Here is an 11,812-nt window from a genome sequence, read left to right as displayed (position 1 = left end):
ACTGTCCTGTTGGACTGGCTGGGATTTTCCCTATGGATTGCTGGATCTGTAGCGCGCCATACTGGACTGGAGTATACTGTATAGTACAGTAGCCTAATGCAATAGTAATTGGTGTACTCAGCGGGGCTAAGGTGGCATTCGACATCCATTCCAGCTACTCTTGTTGTCTTCGTCGTTGCCAACAACTTTTACTTGCATTTCCTTCGTGGAAATCACGGTGAGAAGGCAAATAGCACGAGCTGATGGTCAGCTACTCCAATTGGAGACGGTCTACTGCCATGATAATCATGGAATAACCGATTCAAGTCTACCTCTCGTTTACGATAGCTTGTTGATTGGACTTACGAGCTCGCAGACTTTGATCAACTGAAGTAATGTCGGTCATATTGTGGGTGCATCCACAACCATTGGATTGTGGCTTATTGCATTTATCATTTTATCCCCGATTTACCTACAATGTAAGCAATAATGATTACCGCTATCCAGTACAATCTCTAGTTAATCAGCCTAATGTACAAAGTCCATCCTGTTGTAGTAAGCTACTCTGGAGGCAATCCATTCCTGATGGACAATGACGCCGTTACGGTAGAGTAGATGATGTCCAAATTAGCCTTTCAACGTTAGCAAATGGCTATGTCAACTGTGTGCCTTTAAAATCATCTCCTGACTTTATTTTGCTTCAACTATTTCTTACAACTGTATTGATCTCGTAACATTATTCCGACAGTCAAGAGAGTAATTTAGAACCGCCTATCTAACGACGTATCATTATGCTACAGATGTGATGATTTATTATTGATTAACAACAAACTTATCAACTTGGTTGAGCAATGATTCATAAAATGAAGTAATCAATTTATTGTACAGTAATCCTCCTAGCCTACATCATTGACAAGTATAGTTGGTGGATAATCGATATCTACCAACGATAACAGTGATAACATGTTGCCTTGAACTTCAACTCCTAAAAACTGCATCGATCTTTATTCTGACTTGTAGAATCTATTAAAATTGGCAGTCTACGCCAAAGCCAAAGAAAAGGCTGGATATCCTCGCCTAAGGTCAGTCGAATTGAAGAATCAATGAAGAGAATACTTTTAAAAGCCTAACTCAATCATACTAATTATCCCACAAGTAAACAAGTTATTGATGGAACGCTATCTATTCCTTTTTCTAGTTATACAGTTTGGCGCCATGTTGCCTGCAATAAATTACAAATGTCGGAAGAACATGCCTGGCTGTAAGTTGACAACGTCAATTGTTATAGCCATACCAATACACATGATCTTGTTGATTTGTCGCTGATGTACAGCTAATATGCAATGGATGATCTATTGTAGCTCTTGTCGCCCTTTCAGTTGCGAAATAATAGTAATGAGAATTTAATAATGTTATGCTAGCGATTGTAGATCTTCTACGTACAATGTGCGATTCATTGTCATCAACGGTGCTTCTTCATAACACAATATCGAGCAAGATACCTTTTATGCACTTTAGTGTAGTGATCAGTTTCAACAGGCACCCATACAAATTACCAACGGTGCAAATAGTTAGAAAGTTGGACATACTCTTCTTATTACGAGTGTCATAAATTGAACTGCTTGTACCTAGTACCACACAACTACCTACTCAGTCTAGATACGTTGTTCTTTCGTATTCGTCTGGAATAGCTTAAACCAACTTCGCTATAGATATTGCAATTAGACAGAAAACATAACAACGGAAATGTCGAGAAAGTCGGACATAATTATGATACTCTTCATATTACGAGTATCTTAAATTGAACTGCTTGTACCTAGTACCACACAACTACCTACTCAGTCGAGATACGTTGTTCTTTCGTATTCGTCTGGAATAGCTTAAACCAACTTCGCTATAGATATTGCAATTAGACAGAAAACAACAACGGAAATGTCGAGAAAGTCGGACATAATTATGATACTCTTCATATTACGAGTATCTTAAATTGAACTGCTTGTACCTAGTACCACACAACTACCTACTCAGTCGAGATACGTTGTTCTTTCGTATTCGTCTGGAATAGCTTAAACCAGCTTCGCTATAGATATTGCAATTAGACAGAAAACGTAACAACAGAAATGTCTTATGTTGTTTAGGCTATTCAAAACATTTTACCTCCTTAGTGATTGGTCTCAACGTGATCGAATAAATTGGATTCAATCATTAACAAACGAAGATGCCACTGTTACTGGTTGGTTTCTTTATCTTACTATCTAAAATTCATTTTTTTATGCGATAAATAGTATCCCTGATAAATCTATCTATAGATAAACTGTACACAAATTAAACTTTTCACCCAGTAGTATAGAATAACATACCTGTACTCTTGTCATATTATCTAATAATAGAACAAGCGAAAACTACCTTATCCGTCAAAACCTTAGACTTTTTACTTTATCTACGTATTCAACAATTCACAAAGCTGTCACTAAAGTCATCCCTTGCATCTGGCGATGAGTATCCTTGCAACCAATTGAGTAGATATTGATAATTTAAAGCTAAAATAATATAATTGCATTTTTTAGCTAATAGTTTTAAGTACAATACTAATAAATTCCATTGCAGATTACCAAGCACTAAAATTATTAGATAATATCTACCGAAAAATTCAGCTATTCAAAGCCAATTTTTACTGCTGTATTTCTTAACACATAATTAAGATGGCCTAATCGATCAAAATCACCAGATCTAGATAACAGAAACTACGCTGGTTCAAAGGTTTTTAAGCTACGATTGCATAAAAATATTAATTTTCAATTGACATCTGATACAATATTTGTATTAATATTCCAAATCAAAACCTTTAGCAATTTGACGAACAAAAATATTTAAGTTACGTGTCCAACAATCTTACCGAACTTTTACAATTACTTGTAGAACCAGGTTAGTAAAGTACTAGATACCATCTTCAGGGCTTCTAAATCCTCTCATTACAATACATAGCGAAATTGATTCATCTCCTCTCGCATTTTAGAAGCGTTTTCTGAGAATGAACACCTGCTAACTGCTGATGCTGTTGATGCATTAGGGTTCTTAATTGGAGGTCAAGTCGATGGGTAGGTTACTCGCAATGATAAGCTTTATTGCTAACTATAACAATAATTAAGTTTTAAACCCTTCCTTGAAATAGAAACGTCATGAAAGTACGGCAAATTGCTAGTATGTCTAGCCAAGCCGGTAAAAGTGGATTTTCTAAGGTATTTAACTAATGAAAACTCGAGTACGCACTATATACTATATATAGAATGTAGATACGTCTATATTTATAATAAGACTAGCAATAATTAACCAATGAGGGCTTCTTTTGATACTCAATACCTTGATCAGTGATCAGTGATCAGTTGATAATTGTGATGCATATTAATCAATTTATAAAAATAATTTAAGATTTCCAGTACATTTTCCTTGAAAAGATTCCAGTCTTGGCTGCGGAGTAATCTATCAGACAACTGCTTTGGAACGATGGCATGTCTTATAAACGGAGAACGACTGCCTAGGTTATTAGGTCGTACCGTATCTGGTAACAATGATGTTTTAGCATCAGGTGCAGATTTTAAAACAAGAGACGAACGGCAAAGTAGCGCATCGCCACGAACGCCTGACGATTCTGCCAGTAATCGAAGCGGTAAAATTATATCGAATCGTTCTATTGCACCTGCAAGGTATCTATTGTCAGTGCTCTTTAAGTATCAGATATCGATTTATTCATTTTTTATACTCTATTGATATGTTATTTCTAAATAAATAACGGATTAACGAATTATCTCGCAAAATAGTGACCGTCTAACTATACTAGCACAAGTATGCAAACAAACCATCATCAAGGTAAATAAATTCCTCTAATCAGCTCGCTATAGCGGTATTTGGTGTAATTCTATTGCTTATATCGATCGCTTAACAATTAAATGAAATATGCTTTAGACTTCTGAAATGGAACACAGTGGTGTCAAGATTTATCGATGCCATTTTTCATATATATATCTTCTGGCTCCTTTAAAGTTAGTTTCTATGTAAAATACGCACGTGCTATCGAAATCAAACTTTGATAATAGTTTTCTTAATATTCGTATCATCTTAAATATGCATCGTATATATATATACCCATCGATAGATATGTTATCATCGAAAAATGCCGACATACAACTGTAGTATTAGGAGCTGTTGAAACTACCGTCCATTGCATATCAGGCGATGACATCACTGTGATAGCAACTTGTCATCAATTTTTTTCGACGTTAGTAAACATTATTCGTCCATACTCAATTTAATGATATAATGACTTACGCTATATAGATTTATTATTCCATTTTAGGTCTAGTAACAACTGCACATATCACTTGTGCACTCCTTCCAAGCCGGTTATGTTTATCGGTAATAATAATATTACTATAGCCCCTTATCATACGTTCTATCCTCTCTTGTCAAAACATATGCAAGAAGTCGGTTTACTACCCACAGTTAATCTATGGGACCAAGTCATTAGCATAGGTAAACTAGCTAGTCAGCTTAAATGTAGATATTTGTACACCTTGATTTGGCTAAAATACTATTTCTGAAAACATATCTGGATATATCAAATAAAATATAAGTAACTTTCTCCAACAGCGCTCCTCATCTTATCCTTTTTAATTGAAGGTCCACGGAGCGATAGCACCGAGCCTACGTCTGATTATAAATTTATGAAATTAAGCCAATTTAGACAGTTCACAATACCTCTTACAATGGAAGGAGATACTACAGTTAGTATAAAGTGGTGTGATATAACTACTATAAGACAATCTGGTTAGGTGGATCGCTACATAACCTTAAAACTAGTCCATTTTGATTAATCCAAAATATTTCTTTTGTAGGCTAATCCTTGTGCCATGCCTATGGATTATAGGAAAGCTCTCTTGGAAAAGGAAGCGTTAGTAGTATTTTTGTGAAAGAATGAAAAACTCTTGATATTGCTCAATTTTTATTCTAGTTTTGAGTACGTGTATAGAACTGCTCTTATACTTCTTTTATCTTATTTATAGCGATATTAAAAAGTGGCACCAGTACTTAGACGCACAAGGCTTGAGTGATGCTGACAAATCAAAATTTAAGAAATTAGTTCAAGAAAAATTTGAGGTACAGTATTGTACAAGAAAACTTGTTGTCTCTTTTCACTCTGCTAAAAAATATAACTTTATTAGGAATGGCTTATAGATACTGGCCACGTCAGACATTTAGAAGGCTTAATACTCAATTCTAACTCAAGTAGTACGTAGAAACAATACATAGATCTATTATTTTATGAATTAACGAAACATTGGAAGTGTAATGTTGTAAACAACATCGACGAATAGCTGTTCATTTTACTTCATGTTATAGTAATCTGTTTTATATTAGTTTTTATTGTATGGATTGATAACTATAAAAATGATGCGTGTCACATATACCTCTATCTTCAAGCCAGTATACTACCATGTAGATTACTATAATGATTAATATTGGAAATGTAACGTCATAATGTATAAATTGTTTTAAATGCTCAACCCCTTTCGACCCTGGTCGAACATAAGTATAGTTTCTGTCCATGTATTATATGCATTTTTTGATGTAAAGGTTACTAGTCGCACGTACGATATCAGAATTATGAGATTTTATGTAAAAATGGAGTATATATTTTTCTCGTAAATGTTTTTGTGAAATAGATTAGATACCCTAATATGTGAGTCATATACATTTTATAACACTTGCATCATGATCAGTGCTCCATACAATCCTATTGAATCATGATGCAATAGCGTCAACAATATGTGAAGATATAAGTCGATTTGAGACTTTGGAAATCCAATTTGTGTGAAGAAATTTTTTTAAATGTACATATAGCAATGATTCAAATAAAAAAACAATATGCCAATGTAAGTCGATACGGTATAGCACTAATTTTAATGAACAGGCAAAGCTTAGTGAACAGAGCGATGCAATGAATTTAGACACAATTTCTGCCAAAAATTTCACAAGAATAACCTAGGCCCTAGGGTAAATCCTTCTTTTGTCATCAGTTGCAGCATGTCAACATATAAATGCTGTATTGAGAAACGTTGCAGAGCTTATACGACAGCTTCCAAAAGTATACTTGAACTCATGGACATCGACAAGGTTTCCAAAATAACTTTTTTTAAACAGTTTTATTAGCTATGGCACTGATAATGATCTCGCTTTTATACCAGTTTATGCAACTACATTCTTAATAACATTTTACATGATTATAATAAAAATGCGTCAATCGTAACAATATTGTGCCGCTTCATATACAGAGCACCTTCATTCATAACCAATTTTACAATTTCTTCCAGCAGACTGCGTCATCATAAAGTTGATATCAATTAAACCGCTAAATTAGCTACCAGAATCTATATGCCAGTCGAAGCATTAAGTCACACTTGCATTATTTGTTGACAATTTTTTCAAACGATAATTATAGAACGTAATCCAGATGTTAAATCTAGACGAATTTAAACACAAACAGCTGATTTGAGAGCCTGTACATTCAAATCAATCTACAATATTATATCACACCAATTTGATGAAGATTGTGGATAACGCATCTTAAGCATTGCAGAAAGTAATATACAACCCGCGGGAATTTACATAATAGGAGTCGTCATGTGTTCAAAACCATACGTAGCACCAAGGACATTGGTTGCTATCAGTTTTCAGTCGCCGCAGCTGCTTTAACTGAACTACTTTCTTCTTTTGTTGCACTCGCTTCAGCAGATTGATTATCATCTTCAGATTTTTTTTCTTCACCTGCTTCCTGTTGGCTTTCGTTGGCCGTCTCATTGCTACTTCCTTCATTCGTTGGCTCGTTCGTGCTAGCTTCCTTGGCTGCCTCATTACTATTATCATCCTTTTCATTATCACCTGAGTTAGCGCTTTCTTTCGATTCCGCTACACTTAGTCCCTCTAATCTATCTGCAACATCCTTACTTTCATCTTTTTCGGATGTCGAAGGTTCAGCAGTCTCGAATACATCCTTAAATCTACAAGCAACTAAAAAGTTTTGTTGTAGCTGATAGGTAAGTGATCGTTATACATTACTGTTTTCTGCGATGATCATTACTGTTACTATTGCTTTAGTACTAGATAAGGAAACTTATTGCAGCAGCGTTGAACTACAGAGCGATGAAATAAATCATAACAATTCGATTATTGTTTTGTTAATAACTTACTAGTTGAATCTTTAAATCGTATTGCCAGATTTTCAGGTGTTGATACTTCATCAGCAAAATCACACGACGTTGTCCAGACCCAGGCCTTATCACTTCCTGCACTTGGTATTAATTTCATATCCGGAGAGACTACATAAATTATAATTATATAAATAAAATGAATCTACATAAACTTTCAATTTTAATATTCACCATTATAACTGTATACACGCTATATATAATCAGTACATTGAGATCGCAGACTGTTCAACTCGGAACAATAAGCACTGTATTACTGTAGCAACACCACTAGGTATATTTCATAGTTATAGTAATTAATTCAATAATATGGGAAAAAAAATGGTGTAACTTCATATTATATCAATAATTTCAGTCTAATTAACAGGTATGATTTACCATAATGGTTACAGCAAACTTTTAATGTTTTATCACGTCTCATAACAATCCTTTTTTTATTGTCTTCATTTCCTATTAGAATTTTAACTTCACCAGTTCCACGTTCTTTCCATTCGGGAGGATCATTTGCCTTGTCAAACCTGTATAGCCTAGCTCTCCTGAGGAGGGTAGCCGAAAACATTTACAAAAAATAGTGTCATGTTCGACAGCGAGATCTCGATTGGCAATCTAATGTAGTGATCATTGTTACGCTTTTCTATTTATAAATATGATATCCATGCAGCGGTAGTTTAGTACGATGTAAATTTATGCTACAGTACTATGAATATGATGCCTGCAGTCTATAGCAGTTACTGTAGTAGTTTACTATTGAATGTATTTCGAGCCGTGTATACGTGAATACTACTATTCAATTCAACAGGCGAGACTCCTTCTCCTAAACACCATGAGGAATAAAACTGCAGACAGCGTTGTACATTTCTAGCAATCATTTGATGCTATCGTGTACGTCGTCAACTGTGGCGACGGAGTACTGTATTTTGTGCAGTATGTCTGCAGTAGTCTTTCAGAGTATGCTATCTATCCTAATACGCTAGCATACGGTATAACATGATGGCATCGTTTATTTTCACTTACTCAGCAAATAAAACACTTTCATTTTCTTCATTAGTTTTAACCTCAACTGGAGCTAGAGTGACAATTGGTTCGAATTGGACATCCGGGCTCTGAGGAGGTTCGTCCTGCAAAGCAAATAAATACGAGCTTTAAGTGAGATTAGCCTTAAAACTGAAGGTATAAAGACAGGGAAAAGCATAAGACGAAGAACGATTGGATTACTAATCAATCACTATTGCCACAGATTACAAATTGCTACAGTAGGATTCACTGTCTCAACTGCTTCTACAGCATTATGACAGCAGGGTGGATCTATCGTTCCATTGCCTTTTGTAGATCATCCTATTGGGTTTTGAGCGATGAGGTTATTTAAGTATGCACATATATAGTGAAGGTGACAATTGCCTTCATCCTTACTGTAAAGTACTTATTCTTCAAATTTCCTTAATTGATGCGGCTAGAGCCTATTGAATTTCATCTAAATCTATCTTTCATAAGAGAGTAGCATCTACTATCATAAAATGTAGCTTTGGCCCTACTATTTCTACAATAATATGCTCATACGTTGTCTTTTTTATATCCTATCTACTCTTGTGTGGCCAAGCACGTAGATGACTTGCACTATTTTAACATTTTTAGTCATTTCCACAAAGATTACTGGATCAGTGGAGAAAAAAAGGATGAAATTGGATTGTGGGGCAAGTTAAAACTTGAAAGCAGCTTGGTTAAGAGAATTGGAGTTGAAATTTTCAGCGTTCTTGTTAGTTCATGCTATCGATTACTCTCAGTCATGGCTGCTATTTAAGCAGCGCATGAGCTCGTCTTGCCATCAGACGGCCAATGGCTATGTAGACAATGGTGACAATTGAAATATTAACATGTCATGAATGAAGGAAATAGCTGAGATTGTTATCACATTCATTTACAACAACAAGTAGCAGCTTTGGTTGATAGCTATTCCATCACAACCTTGGAGGAGCAAGTTGTCCTTCTCGCCTTGACCGACTTTTATCGGTACAGACTACATGACTAAAACGATCCTATAGATACAAAATTGAACAATCTGAAGTGTAAAACTCAACATTCAACTGGATCGGTAGCAAGTAGCAACTACATGATGAAACTTTTGTATTTTCTCCAGCCTTGGTCAATCTGCCCTAGACTAACCATGTTAGTCCTAGTGCTAGAATGGCATCACAGAACGAAAGTGAAGGACAACTTGAAAAGGGTCCATATCCTGTCACTGAATAGCCTCTAACGATTACACCACAAGAAATAATGATTGGATTCATTTATCCATAGACTACTTACTTTGCTATCGCTCATTTCCTAGCACAATGGTCGTGGATGGATGTGATATTTGGTCGATAGTTAGCACAACGCCAAGTTGTTAACTGGAATTGAAAGCTTTCCAACGCCGAGCAAAAATAACAGCAGCGAATTTGGTTGCGGGCTGAATTGGCGCTAATCGCAGGAGCATGCGTAGCAGAACCGGGACCCCAGGAAGGTAGTTGGTATACAATAGTACCATGATCCAATTTGATAGGTATTATACTACGATATGAACTCATACATCGTCTACTACACTCGACTTCTACTCTTCGTTGGTATGTTTTGATGACAGGAGAGACGGATGGACTTGATGTAGCGGTCGGAAATGATCGTTCACTCGGGCAAATAATGACTAGTCGATTCTTTTCCTGGTCATTTCAACTATATCGTATGTCTACAAACGTACACTAGACTGTCCACGATGCTGGTCCAATTCGGCTGCTAGCTTGGTTTTGTATGGTGAGGGGGAAGGTTTAGGGTGGATCAAAACTGGGATTGCTTTCCATCGTAGTCGTTGATTAAAAATCAAAATGAGAATTGAAAAAGCTAGCATAGGATTTCGACCGGCCAGTGGACGTCTTTCTCGTTCTTGTTGCTTTACTAGCTCCATTCAATATCATATTTTGTAGTCCATAACTGGACTATCACCGAAATCTCTACCATGCTATACGAAATCATGGACTACTAGAAGAAGAAACCGGCCTTCTTTGAATAGTCCATCATAGCCTAGAATTGGAGTATCAATCGCGGACAGTATAGCATGCTACTGCAGACATGCAATACACTTGAGCTGACCAATAAAATAGCCTTCATATTTTTACGATAGTATACCATACTACACGAAGTCATGGACTACTAGAAGAAGAAACCGGCCTTCTTTGAATAGTCCATCATAGCCTGGAATTGGAGTATCAATCGCCGACAGTATCGTTTGCTACTGCAGACATGCAATACACTTGAGCTGACCTATAAAATAGCCTTCATATTTTTACGATAGTATACCATACTACACGAAGCCATGGACTACTAGAAGAAGAAGCCGACCTCCTTTCATTTTAGCAGTCCATGATAGCCTCCAACGTCAGTATAGTGTTCCGCTACAGACATGCAATATACTTGAAATGACCAGTAAAACAGCCTGCGTAGTTTTACTCTGCTCAAGGACCATTCTCCCCCTGTCTGGAAAGTATAGAGTGTACAGTGTACAGTGCACAGTACAGTACTGTACAGTATTGCCACTGTACGGTACTGATGGTACAGTACCGTACTGTTACTAGAGTACAGTATAACGTACAGTACTGTACACTCTATACTGTAGATTCTGATGTCTGCGCCTCCTCACGCCAATTCGGCCCACCTCGACATAATAGTCCAACATGGCTGCAACAGCGTTGTTGACACGCAATATCCTGCGAAATGGTTTATCTTTAACCTTAACTCAAACTAATCGAGCTCTTGCATCATACAGTACAACCACTAAGAAAAATGCCAATGAATCTGTCCGAGAGAAAGCGCCTGCTAATGGAGGATTTCTTAATTTATTATTTGGTGGCAAGAAAGGAAAACGTGAATTGCCCCATTCCAAATTATTGACAGATTCGCATCGCATTTATGAATTGCAATGTACGTTCTATTCCTCTATAACAATCATTCAATGAATCTCCTAGTAATTGTTTCAATCTCTCTTGCTCATCGATTCAATCGATGAGCAAGATACTCTTCAGTCGATACGTACTCTACTTTCAATGGGCATTGGCCTTTGTTTGCTTTAGAATTGTTGTTTTGAAATAGTCGATGAACAGCAGTAGGTGCCAACATCTCCTACTCTGCCTAGCAAGAGAATTGCCTCAAAGGGATTCCATGACCGTTCCAATGGAGGACTATAGAATAGGACACTTTTAGTAGAGCTTTATCAATATTCCTTTTAAACAGTACATCTGTTCCTGCTTCTAGTTTCAGTACGATGACAAATAGCAAAGCGCTTGTACATCGTGATAGTAGAGATGTAATTTGGGCAGAATTAATCCATTTTGCAATACGTGTACTGTATAATCTTATCTCAGGTCATTTCTATTTTTGCAGTTCATATCGTCCAACCCCAACACTTTAACGAATACGTCAAACTATGGTAAGTCTGAAACCAATAGAGATCATGATAAATCATGTCCTATTTTGATGATCAATTGCTTCGTCCTTTTATTAACAAGTGTTTGTATAACAGAAAAATAGAAAGTTCCAATAGCTCC

At 36.3% G+C, this 11,812-nt stretch overlaps 2 protein-coding genes across 2 annotated transcripts; one reads left to right on the top strand and one right to left on the bottom strand.

Moving 5' to 3' along the window:
* Positions 1 to 374: 374 nt before the first annotated feature.
* TRIADDRAFT_51512 (uncharacterized protein) lies at positions 375 to 5,851 on the top strand (the record flags this gene model as incomplete). The annotated part of the gene is made up of 15 exons (XM_002108488.1): positions 375 to 458; positions 1,000 to 1,061; positions 1,178 to 1,240; positions 2,118 to 2,212; positions 2,996 to 3,077; positions 3,152 to 3,218; positions 3,409 to 3,683; positions 3,798 to 3,846; positions 3,943 to 4,019; positions 4,334 to 4,509; positions 4,657 to 4,760; positions 4,872 to 4,927; positions 5,040 to 5,133; positions 5,199 to 5,265; positions 5,757 to 5,851. 15 exons carry the CDS (start codon positions 375 to 377, stop codon positions 5,849 to 5,851), a joined length of 1,446 nt encoding a protein of 481 aa, XP_002108524.1.
* A 1,071-nt stretch (positions 5,852 to 6,922) lies between these two features.
* TRIADDRAFT_6846 (uncharacterized protein) lies at positions 6,923 to 8,338 on the bottom strand (the record flags this gene model as incomplete). The annotated part of the gene is made up of 4 exons (XM_002107681.1): positions 6,923 to 7,044; positions 7,224 to 7,352; positions 7,620 to 7,777; positions 8,256 to 8,338. Coding segments are annotated over 4 exons (492 nt in total), but the record flags the coding sequence as incomplete, so codon positions are not given.
* Between the last annotated feature and the right edge of the window lie 3,474 nt (positions 8,339 to 11,812).

This window comes from Trichoplax adhaerens, genomic scaffold (genome assembly GCF_000150275.1).
Source record: "Trichoplax adhaerens TRIADscaffold_1 genomic scaffold, whole genome shotgun sequence".
NCBI classification, from domain to species: domain Eukaryota; kingdom Metazoa; phylum Placozoa; class Uniplacotomia; order Trichoplacea; family Trichoplacidae; genus Trichoplax; species Trichoplax adhaerens.
The sequence above is the reverse complement of the archived record's forward strand: the minus strand, read 5'-3'. Positions and strand labels throughout refer to the sequence as shown.